General features: G+C 37.8%; 1 protein-coding gene and 1 long non-coding RNA gene across 2 annotated transcripts in view; one reads left to right on the plus strand and one right to left on the minus strand.

Moving 5' to 3' along the window:
• The window catches only part of LOC110655791 (uncharacterized), a 2524-nt gene extending 480 nt beyond the window's left edge, over positions 1–2044 (plus strand). Inside the window, exons 2-3 of the long non-coding RNA XR_002495023.2 lie at positions 1–43; positions 1743–2044. The exon at positions 1–43 is cut by the window's left edge and continues 1 nt beyond it. This is a non-coding gene — a long non-coding RNA (uncharacterized LOC110655791). The remainder of the gene's footprint in view (positions 44–1742) is intronic.
• On the minus strand, positions 1363–5210 carry LOC110655790 (receptor protein-tyrosine kinase CEPR1-like). The gene is made up of 2 exons (XM_021812236.2): positions 2523–5210; positions 1363–2078 (listed from the first exon to the last, which is right to left on the minus strand). Exons 1-2 carry the CDS (start codon positions 5131–5133, stop codon positions 1684–1686), a joined length of 3006 nt encoding a protein of 1001 aa, XP_021667928.2. The 5' UTR covers positions 5134–5210; the 3' UTR covers positions 1363–1683.
• Positions 5211–19840: the final 14630 nt, after the last annotated feature.

Here is a 19840-nt window from a genome sequence, read left to right on the forward strand (position 1 = left end):
TACTGAAGTGGCATGTCCATTAGCATCCAAGTGGTGGAAACAGGTGATTTTTCATAAATCTCCATTATTTCAATTGTAGTTCATATTATTAAAAGAAGGGGAGAGGGGAACGGTGGCAATGTTGTCCAGTAAGTGAAAACAAATTTGTAAAAATAATAAAACATAGATAATAATTTAAAGAATATTTTCCTGTTTTTGATCTATTGTGCCTGCCTGTGTTTGATCTTTTGCTTAATGAAATCATAGCTGACATGTCTGTCCTGGGTTTCTGGTTCCTTATGATAGCCAAGTATGCCTCCATGTCCCGTCTTTTCACTTGGAGTACAATTCGCTTCAATGGCACTTTTCTTTTAGTTTATGGACTCTCCACCATGATAAAAGAAATATTTATCTCCATGAATCTTATTCTTCTGAGAGGAACCCCCCAATCTCAAAACACTTCTGAATTGACAACACACCACTTGTAATTGTGGACTCACATTTTGCATATACAGATGCAAACACCTGCACATGTTCTTATTTTGTCTTTATGCTTATTGCAAGTTGCTTGCTGATATATGCATATAAATACACAGGCACACACGTATTTACATACAAATATTAAATGATTAATTACTAGTTTTAACCTCAATGTTGTCTCCAACCCATGATATCTTCTATTAGCTGTAGAGAATTTTGTGGAGTATATATTTTGAAGTATTGCTTTTATCAGGAAACATGAAATGGAAGAATTCTGATCTGCTTCGAGCAAATGGCCTAAAATAGCTACAAATAGGTTACAGATATTTATAGTTGAACATCATAAGGTCTGCTGCATGACATAAATACTCATTAGAGAATTACAGTATTCATCATATAAAATATACTTGATAATGGAAGAATATTGTGTCTCACTCAGAATACCTTTAACAAATAAAAGAGAGTTCCAACTTGTGAGTGGAAATTCTTGGTTCACTATCTACGGTGAAGCCAGCATCGTGGCTGGCTTTTCTATTCTTAGACCCCCCTGACAACAAGGAAATTAATCTCTCTTGGAAAAGAAGGAACGGGAAAAATAAGAGAAAAAAAAAAAGTTTCTGCTTTCTCTTGTCCCTAACTTAAATGGAGACAAAGATGCCAATCAATCACCCAGTTGCTCTTTTTTTCCAGTGGATATTATCGGTGAAGGGGGTCCTACCCATATGAATCATGTCTTGATTTTTAAATTAGAATCAGGACTCCACTTCAGTGCATAAAGGAAATCATCCCCTCGCGAATCACAACCCTCCACTCTCAGGAAATAATATGCCATTGTTGAAGCTCCTTTTTATTGGATAGCTCTCTTAAGAAATAAAAAGGCAAATATATAGAGGAAAAAACAAATTTTTCAAAAGCTAGGGAATGACTTCATTTGTGGGTCTATGAAATATGGATGCTATGCTTTACTATAAAGCATTCATATTTGATCAAATTCCTTAAATACAAGTGAAAGAAAACAAAATGGAAAAGCATAAAATTGAAAAACGAAAAAGAAGAGAGGAAAATAAAAAGGAGAGAAGAATCTACAAGCTACTTTAGTTAGAAAAAAAAAAAAAAAAGGTAAGTTGCTCTTCATGATAAGTCTCTCAGTACCTTGGCGACAATATATACTATTGTATAGATGCTATGATACTTCACCTAGAACCTGCCATACTTCTATTGCAATCATGGTTCATTTGTGCTGTTTATCTTAGTGGCGTTTGACATCTCTTTTGTCTTATTAGAAGACTTGCAAGAATCGAATCTGCATGGGTCTGCCTCAATCAGCAACTGGACCACCTCATTCATAGTTGGGCGGAGGGCTGGGTTGTTACAGGTACAGCAGATAGCAATCCGCAGAACCTGGATCATCTCATCCCTGAAAGACCCTGACAATCGTTTGTCCAATACTTCCATAGCTCCTTCCTTGGTGTCTGCTTTTGCTGAAATCCAATATATTATATTCTTGTTCTCTCCAAAGTCTGCCTCTAGTGGCTTCTTCCCTGTTATTAATTCCATCAGCACTACCCCAAAACTGTAGACATCACACTTGGTCGTTGCTTTATATGAATATGCATATTCTGTCACAAGCATCAATGAACTTGAATGAAAATTGATGAATAAATAAATCAATACTTAATAAGACACAAATAACTATACTAAAGGAAACAAGTGATAATTGAAGATATATTGATTAACTGTTCAAACAGCAAAGAAAGCAAAATGAAAAATAAACAGAGTGGAATGATGGATAGATCTATTATTATATTAAGCTCTATTGCAGTCTGTTACAGATACTGTAACTAGTTACATTTCCATACAAATAATATATATATTTCTTTAGAACCAGCCAAAGTTGCACATTGTTCAATACCAGTGTAGAACCTTTAAAGCATTATTGAATAATTGCTAAAAGAAGTTAATGCTATAATGGAGAACTGTACCACTCAAAAAGTGTAATGAAAATTTTGTCATAAATTTCAATATGTAATCTATTTTTAATTAAGTTGGATCAGTAGAATCACCTGGAGCCAAGTAACCATAGGTTCCTGCAATGACGATGGTGGTGGAATCTTTTCCTCCCCTCGCTTGTAAAACTTTGGCTATGCCAAAATCTGCAACCTTGGGCTGGTAGTTGACGTCTAAAAGGATATTGGTTGACTTTATATCTCTGTGAATTATAGGCGCCAGCAGATCATGGTGCAGATAAGCCAAGCCCTGTGCGACTCCAAGTGCTATTTGATGACGGGTGGGCCAATCTAGATGGACCTGACTGTTGTGAAGGGCGTCCCAGAGGTTTCCATTTGGCAAATACTCATAAACCAATACGTTGCAATGCAAACTCGAGACATAACTGTATAATTTGACTATGTTCTTGTGCCTTACATTTCCCAGGGTCCCAACCTCAGTTTTCAACTGTCTGTCCACACGCAACCAATCTTCTGAAGCTGAATCTTTTGTTCTTTTACTCCACAGCCTCTTCGCTGCCACAAATTCCCCACTTCTTAACTGGATTCTGTACACCGTCCCAGATCCTCCTTGGCCCACTTTGTTTTTATCAACCATGCCTTCCAGTATCTCTTCGGGGTCAATACTTATTCGATGGAAGCTCTTCATATTATATGAAAAGAATGATGAAGACATGGTCTCATCATGTTCCATGAACCTTTCTTTATTTAGTTTACGTTTTAGAAACAAGAGAGCTCCAACTATAATGATAACTACTGAAACTCCGATCACCCAGATAGAACTTAGTCTCTTTCGATTGTAAGTCTGTGAGCATATGGGGAAATTTTGATCTGATGAAACAGAGACTGGAACACAAAGACCTGGGTTGCCTAAAAAACTCTCCAATAGTCCACCTTTTATCAGAGATAGAGGAATTGGGCCAGAAAGACGATTGTTTGAAAAGTTGATAGAATTTGGTAACAAAACACTGAGACTTTCTGGAACATTTCCAGTCAATATATTGTTGGACAGATCAAGAACATTGAGAGATTTCAACATAAAAAATGATTTGGGGATTGAAGAATTCAACATGTTGCCTTGCAGCATCAACACATTTAGCTTCGTCAGAAAGCCTATTTCAAAGGGTACTGGGCCAGACAGGAGATTATTGCTAACATCAATCTTTACCAGATTGATAGCCCCAGAAATTTCAGGAGGTAGAAGTCCTGAAATCTTGTTGCTTTGCAAGAACAATTCAGACAAGTTTCTAGCAGTTCCAAAAGAAGTAGCAATTGTACCGCTAAAATTATTGTAACTCAAATCAATGATTGAAACATGGGGAAGAGCTAGAAGTCCTCCTGGTATTGGGCCCTCCAAATGGTTATGACTGACTCGAAACCGTAGAAGGGTGTTGCATTTTGCATAACTATCAGGTAGCACTCCAGAAAACATGTTATCCAACACAAGAAAGTACAGCAATTTACCTCCGTTGCAAACTTGTGCAGGTAATGGGCCTGATAGGCGGTTCTCTGACAAGTCTAGGACAATCATAGCTGACTGTTGCCCCAAGTTTTGTGGAACTTCTCCTGTAAAAGAGTTGTCATAAATTGATAAAATGCGCAAAGTTGTTGAGTTGGCAATAGCATTTGGGATTTCTCCCGTAAGACTGTTGTTGTAAAGCTGCAGGACTTCGAGCTTGGGGAGGCGACATATAGATTCTGGTATGTTTCCAGTTAACTTATTGACTGAGATGTCCAAATCTACCAGCTCTGTCAAATTTCCAAGTTCATCAGGTATACTGCCGGAAAGGTGATAATTATAGTAGAGCTCAAGTTGTTGCAAGTTCTTCAATGATCCTATCTCTGCAGGAATTTTTCCAGTGAGGTAATTCCCACTTAATTCAAGATCAACAAGGGACGTCATATTTCCTATTGATACTGGGATTGGACCATACAGCATGCATGTCATCAAGATCATCGATTTAAGCTTTGTCAGCTTCGAAATGTTCTCTGGCAGTTGCCACATGTTGAGTTCCACGTTTTCATTGAAGTTAAGCATCTCAAGATTGGTAAGATTAGTCACTGACATTGGAAAGTCACCTATGAAAAGATTGTATGACATGTCAAGTACCCGAAGAGATTTCAATGGTGAGAAGTCTGGAAGTGTTCCACTGAGATACAAAGAACTCATGTTCAGCTCTTCCAAGAGAGAGCAGTTGATGATGCTGTGAAGGAAATCACCATGGAAATGGTTGTGGCTGAGACGGAGAATACGCAATTCAGGCAGGTAAGAGCATATACTGACTGGGAAACGGCCAGTGATTGACCAGCCAGTCATGTCAAGTTTTTCAACATACCCTTGACTGTTGCAGCTAACTCCCTTGAAATTGCAGTAAGATTTTCCTCCAGTGACATCCCAATCGAACAAGGCATTTCCTGAGAGAGAAGTTCTCATTAGATTGAAAATTTTGGACTGGTTTGTACTGGTGGCTTGCAGAGGGAAGGATAGAGATATAAGTGATACAAATAGGAAGAAAATAAACTTGGGAGCCATGTCAGAAAGAGAGGGAAAGGTAGTTAAGATAGTTGTTGCAGAGAAGGGGGTGAGGAAGCAGAAGTATATAAATGAGATGATTGAGGGGATCATTGGGTGCAGCAGTGCAAACCCTGATGAGAAAAAGAGGTTCATGCAATAGTACAGAGTGAGAAAGAGAGGTATGCATATCTTTGCATAAAGAGGCTTTACGTTATACCCCACTAATGTAAAGAATAACATGAGTGCAAGTCCTTTATCCCGATAAGTTTTTCTGAATAAACTGCATCTCATCCTGATCACCGTATGTTCTTGTGACTAGGACCTCTTATGTTCTATGTCTTTCTCTTGGATGGCCACAGCTAAAAGTTTAGCCTTTTGACCATCAATTACTCTACACCTATGTCCATGCTGGTATGTCTCGCATATGATTCTTATATTAAGAAATGCCTTTTATGTTAGCATGTCAATATGTAATATGTTGGTGTTGTATTCTTCCTATCAAGTGCATAACAAGATGGCTTTTCTATTAAACATGCTGAATATGACACTTTTTCCATTGTTAAGGGCCCATGAAATGTCATTTGTTCTGTTCATTTCTATCCAAACTAAAGCTGAACTCTAATTTGTCTGTTAGTTCTTTGATCTTTGTTTAAAAGGCCTGTGAAACAGGCAGACTCAAACTAAATTTGTTAAGCACTTTTTTTCCTTGGACGAAAATTAAGCAGTGGCTTCACATTGTAACTTCACATATTTGGCTTGACATGGTAATCCTAGTAGGGTCAAATCTTTGTTAGAGTACACGTGCTGAGAATTATGATTTTCCCTGACAATACAATGGTTTAGTGCCATTTTGCACTCCATAAGGCAATTCTTGTTTGAGCAACAAATACATGCAATATATAATAGAGAAATGTTGCAAATAAATTCCTCGGTTTAGACATTCTTAGGCAAATGTTGATTTTTGGATTCAACTATCCACATGTACTCTGTGTTTAAAGTTTCATGTCAAGTTTTGCTAGATCACTATATTTTTTCCCTTCAAATTGTTGGTAAATGGCGTATGGTATCAGTATTATAAAATTCCAATCAGGTGGGTGTACAAAAGTGGGATAATAATCTTTCATAGATGATCATGCTGGGGAATTTGCATTACAAGGACAGGGACCATATTCCAAAATAATTGTTTACTTGATAGAGATTAAGACACTAAGTAAAGACAGGTACATAAAGAGTACAGTAGTACTTTATTGTCATCACATTGTAGGACCATCATTTCTGAAATTTGTGATCTAACCAGGAACAATATTGTTAACTTCAAAGCATTTTCTCTTTTCTACATCTCCCTTTGGATTGGATCTGGTAAAAGGTATAGGAGAAATGGGTTTGCTATGGGATGTGATTTCAGCATTAACACTTCAAAAGATTTAGACTTGGCTATAACTTACAGATATATTTACCATCTGCATGTGCTCAAACTTGAATGAGAAGGGTCTGTTGTGGTTTATTACAACAACAGTTGTGAAAACTGATAAAAGATTTTTGTGCGGATTTTGGGTGAATGGACCAAGAGAGTTCTGAAAATTACACAGTTGAATTATATTTGGAGGTTGATTGAAACTTATGTATGCATGAGGCCAAATGTTAATTTTGTTGAAGTTCATGTTTCATTAACCTGGCCAAAAATGTTAATATATTTTGCTTTACTGACATCTTTGGAGCCTTCTTGGTTTCCTATTTCCAAACTTGATTGGTTCTTAGGAGATTTGAGCCATCTTTTGGTGCTCTACTTGCTATAAAATGCCCATGATGGTGGTGGAGAGAATCATTTTCATCTTCTACAATGCACCGGTAGTGGAAGCTTTCACATTTCCAATACCAGGGTAATGAGTTTCATTAATGGAACTTGCAGTGAGAGCCACTGAATATTTTTGGGCCACGTAATGCCAAATGTCATATACGAGCTCAATAAGAGATGCTGAGTAGATGGTTAATGGGCCCTAGGATAATAGCCCAAGTGATATTTTGAACCCATCTGTTTCAATAATGGGAATCTCTGTATGTTAGAAGTGCTGAATGATGAAAATGCAAAGCAAAGATGCCCACTCCTCAAAAAGCATTTGGTGTTGATTTGGCAAATAGGGAATTTGCTCATAGCTGAGATGTCAATTCCTTATAGGCTTCATTTGCTTTTTCATTTCACCGACATCTTCTTTTGGAGTGGCTAACAAGCACCTGAATCATATGCGCACAATAGCAAGTGCAGAGCTGAAAAAAATTGGCAATGTCATTGGCTTTTAGTGACAAAATTGACAGCCATTTCTAAAAAATTGGCAATGTCAATGGGGTCAATAGTTATTTCCCATTCTTAAAAAAAAAATAAGTTGATACTAACCAAAGTTGTGTTCAAGGGCCAAGATTTGATCACGCACAGCTTATCGGATGATTTCATGTTGCGGCAAGCCGCGTCCCAGCACATTACAGCGTGTTTATTTTCTTCAATTTTAGTATCATAATCTCTATCTAAAGTGAGAGAATAAGGATGTATGCTTTGGAAACTCAATTATTTTTTTTTATTATTATAATCTCTTTCCATAGGATAGAATATTTGGGATTTGCTTCTGTAGAGTCAATTCATAATCCTGGTTTGCATAAAATAATATTATGTTAATTAATTAAATAGGCATTCACCATTCATTGATTTGGCAATTTAGCACACTCGTGGGAATAGAAATGTAAATTGGAGGAGCTAGATGCTAACATTATTATTTGTTTAATCAAAGGTGTTGGTCATAATACCTAATTTCTTAAGGGAGCATATCTAAAGTGGGAACATATGATATTAGGTATTTACATTAACATTAATCGTTATTATATATTGGTTTACTAACATGGACATCACTAGAGACTTAGTGGTAATAGTCATAATGGTAATTTTATTTTATGTACCATATTTCATCATATAAAGGGTGACTTAATGTATAAAATATTTCATACTTACGAACTTTGAAGAGACTTTTTGTATGTAATCTTATTTTTACATTCTAAGTTTATCATTCAGCCACATCACTTGAATTTGATCATTAATCTAAAAATTAGAAATAAACAATATCTTTCTCATTACTATTGCTTAGCCTATTCATTTTTTATGAGCTATTATGCACTCTTTCAAGAATGGCCATTTCTAGGTAAATCTCCTAACTGTCTTTGCACTAATAGAGAAGGAAAGTTTCTATTGAATGAAGAAAACTTTTTACACAACTTGTAGACACCATATTTTGGCCAACCTCCGAAGTTAAGGAACTTTTAAACTTTTAACTTTATTATCCGCTCTCAACCGATGTCCCCAATCACAAATAACTTTTCCGGATTCACCGATTGCTCGTCCCTGGAACAAACCGATCTTACGCTTAAGTTAGACTGTTTTTCGATCTCTTGGTCTTTATCAGGTGGCTTCAAATCAATATTGGGTCTTCGGACCATCCAATCTTACCTACTGATATTCTCTGATCTCTCTGTACAAATATTACAGAACTTCAGTTGGCTAATGATGTCATCAGGCTTCTCGCTTAAATGCCCCAGATATTCCTTAAAATGAAGTTAAGGTTTCAATCCGGTTTAATAATGGTTCCGATTTTAAAAGTTCAAAGTCAATGTCAAATCTCTGCAATTCTAATATTTTAAAGTTTCATCCGGTATTTGGTCATGACTTAGTTCGATCTCATAATATTTTTCCAATCTCTTATCTTCTGATCAATAGTCGCTTTCAAGTTTAATGTTCAACTACGTTTAAATCAATTAAGTACTCAAACAATTTGGACACTTTCTGATCTCATCAAGAAATTGAACAAAAAATTATAATTCATTTCAAGGTAAAAATTTACAAGTCATTCGGCTGGAGGGTCTCCCCCAGCCTGCTCTCCAAGTTCATCATCATTTATCTCATTCTCTCTCTCTCTCTCGGGCTCCTCTTCACTCCCCTCTTCATCTCTAGGAGCAAGATCCACAATCCAGGAGAAGTCTTCCTCAGGATAGCTCCTTTCGAGCTTGGCCAGAAGATCGCCATGTGTATTCACATAAGCACCAGCTTCCCTTGTCACGGCCTCTTCTTCTTTCACTCTGATCTCTTCGGTGAGGCGAGTGACATCAGCATTTCGAAGGGCCCGGGCCCGAGCTTCTTCTAGTTCATGCTCCAGTTCGACTATCCTGTCCTCGTAAGATTTCGTCCAACCCTCAATCTCGGTGATGTAGTCCTAAGCGGACGAAAGTTGGGATCAGGCAGAAGCAGCGTTCTGGACTACCTTCAGAATTTCCTGCCTCAAGAGATGAGCCTTTTCTCTGATTATGTGTTAATTCACCAGGCTCTCTACGCTCAAGCTCATCGTCTGAGCTAGGAGATTATCAATGCTATCAGTAGTCAGCCTGTTCTGGTCATCCTGGAGGCATATGGTGGCACCCAAAACTTTGGCCAAGCCAGGATTCCCCCGAACTAAGCGGTTCTTCTTGAGAGAATGGATGAGGACCTGGGCTGTAACACCCCATTGCATAGCCTGGTAGATTTCGCTGTTCCGGTGACCGGTGTCGGTCCGGACAATTAATGGGATTAGGGCCACACTTAAGACAACTTGAGAAGCCATAAACACAAACAATTAGTAATGTTTAATTAGTTAAGTATAAACAAGAAAAACAGAACATAAGAGGTTAAACGATGAGAGTCACGGCGATGAGTGACCTCCTGAACGATCACAAGTCGTTTTAAACTCAAATTTCAACCGTAAAAGTGACGCGGTCCTTAGGACCCTTATGAATACTGATGGAAAAGAAAATCACGAAAAAGAATCATTAAGTCGGTCAAATAATTAGGTCAGAGCGGAAGAAATATTGGATTATTTGCAAACCGGGATGAAAGGGGCAATTTGGTCAATTGACAGAGTGACTCTGACCTAATCACAAATTAAATCAGAGAAAAGAAAATTTCGGAATCGAGAATTAAATTAAAAAACTAATAGAAAAAAAAAGAAAGAAGATGGAAAAGTCAAAGTTGATGACATCATGAATGATGTCATAAACAAATTAATTAAGTGAATTATTAAAATGGGATTTTATGGTCTTCCACCAACTAAAATAAATAAAGAAAAGAAATGAAAAAAAAACATTATTTGGTCTTCTTTCCATCAAGTTGCCGCCTCACCTTCATCTTCCCTCTCCCTCACCCAAAACCTCCATTAAAGTTCATTTTGAGCTTGATCAAATCCCTAATTCCACCATAGAAAGTTAAACCTCCAATATTAAACCTTGATTTCAAGCCTTGATAGAGGACTTGACAACAAAAAAAAGAAGAAAGGAAGAAGTTTGAAGGAAAGAAATTCTGCACTAAGGTTAGAAGATTAACTTTGATTTCTTTTATTGAATTAGTTGTGTTATTAGCCTAATTAACTAGAAACTAAAGAAATGAAAAAGAAAAAAATTGTGAGGGACCATTATTGAAATTTCGGCCAGCCATGGATGTAGGAAAGTTTGATGTATTTTGAATGAATTAAAGGTGTTAGTAAGTTTGTAGGAGTATGGTAGTAGGATAGGGATGCATAAATGTAGTTAAATACAATAATTTAGTAAATTAGGGTTGAATGTTAGGGTTTGTGAACCAAAATTTGGAGAAATGCATAAATGGCATGTTGGACCTATTGTGAAGTGAAATAATGGTCAATTATGACCAAATAACTTGTGTGGGAATGATAGGAAACTAAACTAAATTCGTAGGTCCAATGCAGCATGACCAAACCCACTTTGAAGGACCAAAACTCAAATATTACAAGTCCAATTGATATGCCACCAATTGGAGATGAAAATAGACATAAAAGAGCACAATTTTCATTAAGGAACCATGACCAAAAACTGACTAAAACTTGGTGAAACAATTGACCAAAGTGAATTGATAGCAGGCTGCCACTGCACTAAACTGACCAAATGAACAGTAACTGTTCATTTGGTCATAATTCGAGTTAGACAGGTCAAATTGACCTGAAATTTTACCAGCTATTAGATGAGACATAGATCTAAAACTTTCATGAAGAACACCACCCCAAATTATGCCATTAAACTATTCAAATTATTGAGCAAAGTTAAATTACCAAACCTGCAACTCTGCAGATTTTCAATTGAGCAGTAATGTTTGGATGGCTATAACTCTCTCTAGAAAACTCGGATTTAGGCGATTCTTGAACCGATGGAAACCTAAGACATAGTAGAACATTTCATATGAAGAAAGTTTTGTCAAATTCCAACAGTAGATCGACCAATGGAACAGTGCAACTTCGGAGAACCAAAACCGAAAATTGGCAATTTTGCCAAAATGACCTAGGCTTTAAACAAATGACCAAAACCAACAAGTTTAGTGACCAAAATGTGGTATGTGGGTGAAGTTGGAGTTCCCATACCTATTAAGCCTTAGAAAGTCAATAATTTGACTTGAATAGTGCAGTGAATAGTAACCCGAAACACAAAATTTCGAGAACGTCGAATTTAACACGTTAGAGCTAGGTAAATGTGGAGTTAAGTTTATTTTGGATTTATTTTAAGTTTTAGTACTGAAACATTGGAAAATTTCGTGTTTCAGTGGAAAAGAATACCGGGACAGAACCCGAAGAGTCGAGTCAAGGCCAACAGGCGACTCGTTTGAGGTTTGTGCACAACATCACCATGTTTTAAAGTTTATTGATAAAGTGAATGAAATATGTATTTTACATTTGCTTCGAATTGTTGAAAATTTATTTGTGACATTATTTATGATGTTTTGACTTAAATTGTTGAAAGTTATTGTGTATATTTGAAATGAAAATGTTTAGCAAATTGTTAAGATAAGTTTTGAAACCACAGTGTCATGACCATATATTTGAACACCTCACTAGCATGACTAGTGGGGGTAATTAGTTTCGAATTTTGATTCCTTCTCTGGAGAAGTGTTGAGGTGTGCTAGTAGAAGAGGATGTGAATGAATATCCATATATTTGAGCTAGCTAGCCTTGTGATATGATTTCTCTTTAGCCTCTGGCTATTGAGATTCTATTTGTTTCGAATGGCATGATCTAACTGTGGGTTTTATGAAATGTGTTTGATACTTTGAAATGAACTTGGTTTACATGAAAAATCTTACAATGCATGATTGTATTTAATTTTCATGTTTAGCCAAATTTTTGAATGAATGTGCTTTAAGTTTTGCATAAAGATTATTTTTGTATATTGTGCACCACTGAGTCCTAGTACTCAGCGATAGCTTTTATCGCAGATACTGAGAGACTAGAGGAGCAGAGAATTGAGGATCGTTCTGCTTTGAAGTCTTCGGGTATAATTTATACCCTAATTGTAAATATTCCTTTTGATGTATATATTGCACATAAATGTATGGACATGTAAAAATGGGTCTTGAGCAGCTTGTACACAAATTTGTATGAAGTTTGTAATAAAGTTTAGTTTGTGTTTCTTTTGATATAAATTTGTAAGGTTGTGTATAAATTATTTTGTTTTTAATGAAATATGTATGATATTGATTGACAGTATTTTGAGAACTATTGAACTTGTGAATTTGAGAAATTGATTGAGATTGAGTTTGAAATTGAAGTAGTGGTTGAGAAAAACTTTTAGAAGTGCTTTTTACAGGTATTTGAAGAACGGTTTTCTCAAAATACAGAGGAAACTCTGTCAAAATTTCTATAGAATTTGCGAAAAACTAAAATGGACCAAAAATATTAACTAGTTTTAATTTTAACTAAATGTTTTAAATGCCTATTAGAAAATGCTCACCACTTATCAAAAATAAGAAAATTGTTTTAAAATCCCTTGTAGGGTACTTAATGAGTTATCGGTAGGTGAAGTTCGGTAGTTCATTAGGTATTCTACGGGATCATGTTATGCCTTACAGAGGGGTAAGGTGTGACATGGGCGCCACAAGAAAGGGTCCTCACAGTAGGTTGGGAAGACCCTCCCTCCGCACTTGAAGAAACAGGTGGAGGTGGCGGTTCTTCCTGTCAAGGAGGGGAAGGAGCGACCTCTACTTCTGGGATCGGTTATCCGAAAGGTCGAGACGAAGAACCCAAAATTTCTGTCGAGTCTCGCCCTGGCGTTTGGGATACCGCGACGATCTTCATTTCCCGCACCTTCCGGGCGACCTCTCTTTTCTGCTTGCGGCTCTCCTTAGCGCTTTCGCCACCAGCCATACCTGCACGGAAAAATAAGTTAGTGAGATCACTTAAGTCAGGAGGCTAAAGATCCAAGTTATACAGATCTCAGGTCCGAGGTTAGAGAGCTGCAGTTCATAATCTTCATTGGCGATCATCTGCATAAGCCACCACTTCAGTTTGGCCATGACAACATCTAAGTATGAATACTTGTGAGAGACTACTTGATCCTTCAACTCCTTTACCATGGCGTCCTCGTCCCTATTTAGGACGATCTTCCTTGGAACTGAAGGGACCAGGTACTGCTAACTTCGTGAGATACCCTCGAAGCTGTTCAGCATCTTGCTCCTCAGTATAAAGAACCGGTTCTTCCAATTCTTCAATGAAGAAGGAAGATCGGTAAAAAGCCCATAGTGCGACTTGGGTTAGAAGAACTAGTAGTCATCGTCCTTTCGACGAGTGAGCCTATGTAACTCAGCAAAAACCTTCGCTATAGGCTCGAGCTTTTTGGCTCGGCATAAGCCTCTAAAAGCCACCAAAATCCGCCATGAGTTCGGATGCACTTGGGCAACGCATACTTGGTGAAACTTCAAAATGGCCTTAAAGAAATCGTCAAGGGGAAACCGAAGCCCGACTTTCAATTGCTCTTCATACACCATGATCACGTCATTTTCGTCAAAGAAGTGATCAGCTTGGAGTTCGTCGTGGCATCTGATAAGCTCGTAAGAGTCAGTCCGAAGGTTGTACTCTTGACTGATGGACTGCAGATCGGTTTCCTGGAGGATCGACGACAACTCATCCATGGGAAGATTTTCCCTCCCAGAGGAAGATATCTGTCTTGATTGGGCCGCCCGACTGTGGGCTGAGGCAGAGGTTGTAGAAGGTTCAGGTCACCCACTCAGCCTGACCACCTCAACTTCATCCGACGTCCATGAGAAATGGACGGAGGGTGGACTAGCAGCTCTCTGACCCTCGACGCTGCTCATTTTCGAAAAAAAAAAAAAGAAATTAACCAAGAAAAGAATCAAAACCCTTACCGGAATGTGGTCGGTGCCTGCAAACTTGAGAAAATGAGAGAAAATGCTGAGATTACTAGAGAAGTTCTGAAAATGACATAAGGAAACAACTGACTCACCTCTCCCCTATTGATACCCCTCTGGGCATTAAATGCTCGCGAAGTCCCAAGCGACACATCGGTTAGTGGAACCGGCCGCTTCCTTGACACGTCGCAAGAAGGTTCCAGAAACATAATAAAAAATAAATGAGATCGGTTAGCCAAGGTCTTCGGATTGAACAAACTTCCAAAACCACGGATCGGCTAATGACGATTCGTTTAGGGACCAAATCGGATACACATATCAGAGATTAGAAAATAACTAATGCAAAAATAAAACAAAACATTTAAATAAAAAATTTTATTCCATTTCCAAAAGATCGGATTACATCATTTGGACAATCTCAAAAGATCGGATTACATCGTTGGGGTGATCTCTAAAGATCGGATTACATTATTTAGGCAATCTCTAAAGATCAGCGCTACATTCTACCTAGTTTAGGACTACTCCGGAGGCTGACTTATGTCAAAGCCTAGTCTTGTGGCTGAATCAAAAGATGTGTTTGATCAGAAAGCTAGCCACAAGTATTGGACAGATGTGCAGCTCAGATAGGGTGATTATGACTCTCATGATATTGAGCGGAGATATCATCGATGTCATTGACCAGAACCGAGTTACAGTCGGGATGCCCGATGTGGTCAAAAGCCAAATGAACTTCAAGAGGCGATCACCGACATTAAGATTGAAATTAGCAGTCCTCTTGCCCGAGATCGGTCTACTGATTGTACCGGTAGACTGATTCGAGTTTGGCATGATCGTCACTTTCGATCTTGATTGGTAAATTAGTCTGGTTCCCTCACCGTCATTAAATAATGTCCTCATGGTTCTCCGATCACCAGGGTCATAAATTTTTAGGCGAAGGGCAAAGAAAACAGTCGAAAAAAGATAAAAAACGGCCACCATAATCAGAATTATCACTGGAGAAGCTAGAATGGGAGAAACGGAGCATTGAAAACAAACTGAAGGAGGAAAAGTGAAGTGTGAAGGAGATTTCCCGTTGGTGCATATATAAGGCCTGGGCATTTATTGCATACGGAAACCAAAGCGGATGCAGAAGTAACTGAAGAATTAATTGAGTTGACCAATGCAAGTCAGGTAAAAAGGAAAGATTTAGAATGGGAGAGATCGGGAAATGAGGAGGGACTTGATACAAGAGAGATCAGAAAAGGAGAGGGTCATAATAGGGAGATCGGAAGAAAATAGAGATCGAAAAGCGCGGAGATACTAAATAACTTTCAATCGACTCTCCTCATCATTAGATTCGAGTTAGTTAAAGTGTTGCAGACGTGATCAGATCCTCACCATACGCTTCATCTGCAGAAATGCCCACCTAGCCGACAGACGCCAAAACAGTTATGGCAGTCCTATGCATCTCGATCTCCACCGTCGATCATAATCGTAAGGATGGATCCGGAGCCCTCAGATCAAAAAGCAGACGACAGGTTTGGCACTTTTTATTCCCAGCCTTCGGATCCATCTTGTAAGGTAAGACCCTGAGCCGTTGGATTAAAAGAAGAAAGGACGGATATTCTGAATGGGATCCCGTCCTTCCATTTTGATTCTCTTTAATTCCCGGACGTCAAATAATGTCCTTTTGAACCTAAAACCTCTGTCTCCCCTGGTAAGATCCTGACCCTTCATTATGGGTACCCGTTCCCTATAAATACCTGCATGTAATATTGTAGGAGGGACGGACAAAAACAAGAAGGTGGTGATTATAGTGGAAAGACTCTGAAATTTGATTCAGTCTTGCTACTTGCCATTCTGAGCTTTCAAAGTGTGGAGAAACTTTAGAAACCTGTTTTCTTAAGTGTTTTCATCAAAAAGAGCTCTAAGTCTTGAAACTTCCATTTTCAATTTCTGTACAACCATCTTCACTTCACCTCATTCTCACTGCTCTAATATTACCTTCCAAATTCCAACTTCATTCCGACCTATTCCCATCCCTCCGGGTGAGTTCGAGTCCTTCGGCTGTCAACTCTCAACTCTGCAGGACTTGTGGATACTTGAGTAAACTCATTTGTCTCCTAAACTGCCTACAGGTAAGCGCCTAAACTGTTATTTTGTCGAATATCCTCGATTTATTTTTTTTCAGTTTTCCTTTAAAATTTCTTTTATATTCAATCGCACTACACTCAAGATAGATTACCTAGGTCAATAGTTATTTCTAGTATCTTCTTTTATTTCATTCATTCCATTTATCATCATTTAGTTTTCATTCCCTTCAAGAGTACAGGTTCGAGTCCTCAGCGGCTCGTAAATACTCTAAGGAGTATAGGTAAGAATATCTTAACAAGAGTTATTGAGACTGAAATGAAAGGGGTATAGCGAAAGGGTTGAATAAGATAGGGAATAGAATTATGTTGAACAAATAAGTCATGAGGTCGGGCCACGGAACGAGCCCAAGGGATGGTACAATAGATCGGGAATCAAAATAAGCTCGGATCCCGAGCGAACAACTTAAAGAGATCGAACCAAAGAGTTTAGATAAAGCGATCACGCAGGAGATCAGAAAGGAGTTCGGTCTTTCATCGTCCTCCTAGTTATAAGGTCCTGTAGGCTAGGAAAAACTTTTACACGGGTTTCCCATGTATTCGGTACTCCACCCCCTAAAAAAGAAGGATCAAGAGAGACCCTTTACTTGAATTCTTAGTCTTAAAGTTCTTACAAAATGCCATTCTAACAAAGACATTAAGAGTTCGGAGGAGAGTTCTTACCCAAGCTCAGTTTAATTCTTAAACGCAATATATTAAAGAGATCAGAGGAGAGTTCTTATCTGAAATCTCTCATTTAAATCTTAAAAAAAATACACTAAGAAATCGGGGGAGAGTTCTTACTCGAGTTCTCGGCTAAAATCTTAATAAAATATGTGGGGATCGGAGAAGAGTTCTTATCCGAAATATCCCACTTAAATTTTTAATAGAATACTTTAAGAGATCGGAGGAGAATTCTTACCCGATTCTCAGCTAAAATCTTAAAAAATATGTGGAGATCGGAGGAGAGTTCTTATCCGAGATCCTTCACTTAAACTTTAAACATAATACTTTAAGAGATCGGGGGAGAGTTCTTACTTGATTCTCAATCTAAATCTTAATAAAATATGTGGAGTTCGGAGGAGAGTTCTTATCCGAAATCTCCTGCTTAAATTAACCTGGATCCAAAATATCCCAATTTTAATATTCGAATTAATCCCCAATAAAAATCCATTATACAACAACCTATTCACTGGAGGGTCATCTCATATACTCGTGTTATTGGGCAACCCCAAATGGTGAAACATTAAATATTCATTTTTATCCGTACAAAGGATTAACATCGTTACTCTGACCCCCTAATTACCAATTTTAATCTGTGAAAAGCATAACATTAAATCTGCTTACTCTCGTTGAGGGACAAGGTGAGGTGCCTAATACCTTCCCCACCCGTATATGGACCCCGAACTTAGAATCTCTATTTTCGAAGTGGTTTTTTTTTTATTCACCTTTACAAATAGTTTTCTTTAATTTCCCTCAAAATTAAAGTGGCAACTCCTCACTTTTCCCACTTCGGTGAGAGTTCATCCAGGCGACCGCAAAACCCTTGCGCAAAACCCTTGCAACACAACTCAATGACACACTTGTAGGATGGAAAATCTACAGTAGTTATTTTGTTTCCTACCCTTTCTTGTTGTTAAGGGTAGGAATGGCAACAAGGCGGGTCGGGGGCGAGGATCGCTCCTCCCATCCCCACCCCACAAGAGTTGGAAGTCAGGGCGAGGCATTCTTCGCTGGGGTGCGGGGGCAGGTAAGGATTTTTTTTGTCATTTTAATTTATTAATATATAATATAAATTTATTTATTAAAAAATAAAATATAATTAGAAATGTTATATTTTGTTAAAATTATAATATTTAAATATATAAATATAAATTATTTTTTAATAAAAAATAATAATATATTATTGTGCGAGGGAGGTTACGAGGTTTCGGGGTGGGGAGAAGGTCTTCCCGTCCCCACCCTGCATAAATCGGGGTCGGGGTGGAGAAAAAATTAATCACGTTTAGGGCGGATCGAGTCGAGTTTGAAAACTTTTCCATCCCTATTTAAGGGTTTCTCGGCTCACTCAACAAGTTCAATGGTTAATTATTTTCCTTTGTGCAAGGCAAAGAAGCAAAAATGGTCAATTTGATCAATGTCTTGTTTTTATTGACAAAGTTGTATGGTATTTATCTTGGAGGTGTCCTAAGGCTAAGTGTAATATCTCGAATTTTTAAATAATTATTTTATGTGTAAATTATGATATTTTAATATATTAAATATTATAATATTTAATTTGAATTTTTGAGTTTTCAAAATCGAGTTTTTACATTCGAGGCAATAAAATTTAATGATTTTTAAAAATTAATTTAAAGACCACGTGATAAGTTAAAAAATATATTTAGACTCCATAAATTTTTTTGAGTTTTTTATAATTTTTTCAAAATTTTCGGGCCTTATTTTGGGTTTCAAGGTAGAGCAAAAATCAAATTTCGAGTATATTGAATCAAACAGATCGAATCGAACCGGATCAGATCGGACTGATCGAATCGGACCAGCCTTCTTTTTTCCCTCCCTCTTTTTTCCTGCGTGTCACCTCTCCATCACTTCTCTCTTCTTTTTCCCTCTCTCCTCCCCTCCCCATCGCCGGCCGCCCCTCCCTCAAGCTTCCCCACATGTCGACACCTCCGACCACCCTCCCCTGCCAGCGTCGGCCCTCTAGCTGGCTAGAAAATCTCCCCAAAGTCCCTCCCGTTCAAATCATGCCATTTCATCTTTCTGGGTTGATTCCGATCACCAATCGAACCGTATGCAATTTCCTCCGTGTTCTACTCCTCGAGAGCTTTCCATAGACATCTATTTCATAAATTTTCATTGGGCAGTTTGTACAAATCAAACCTGAAAAGTTTTAGCTCATTTCGACTTTTTCACTAAATTTCTCCTAAACTGTGAACCCCATTGAGATTTTGAGACTACCAGCATGCTCCACTTGTTGAGAGCCTCACAACAACACCAATTTGGAATATTTTCGACATCGAAAATTCGATGGGTCCCACAAACTCAGTAGTGATTTTTTGGGCATTTAATAGGACTTTTAATTAAATAAAAATTATATTTTAACTTCTGGTGTTGTAGGTCTCACGTAGATGCTCTCATTTCGAGGAAATTCCATCGGTGATCAGGACTGCATTTTCAGGCCAGACAGGACCCACTTCGGAAGTGGGTCAATATTACAGTGCTTTCCACCATTTTTAGATGTCCCGAACGCGTTTCAGGTGTCAGAATTGACGTAAATGAGCCCGAACTCCAATTTGCTCTTTTTGCCTAATGTTAGGTTTAGAATAAAATTTATAAAATATTCATGGATAGTCAGAATGTAACACCCTTATTTGCATAGCCTTGTATATTTCACTGTTCTGGTGACCGGTGTCGATCCGGATAATTAAGGGGATTAGAACCACATCTAAGACAACTAGATAAGCCCTGAACACAAATAATTAGTAATTGTCAATTAGTTAAGTATAAATAAGAAAAACAAAGCATAAGAACTTAAATAAGT

The sequence above is a fragment of the Hevea brasiliensis genome, chromosome 12 (assembly GCF_030052815.1).
Source record: "Hevea brasiliensis isolate MT/VB/25A 57/8 chromosome 12, ASM3005281v1, whole genome shotgun sequence".
Classification (NCBI taxonomy): domain Eukaryota; kingdom Viridiplantae; phylum Streptophyta; class Magnoliopsida; order Malpighiales; family Euphorbiaceae; genus Hevea; species Hevea brasiliensis.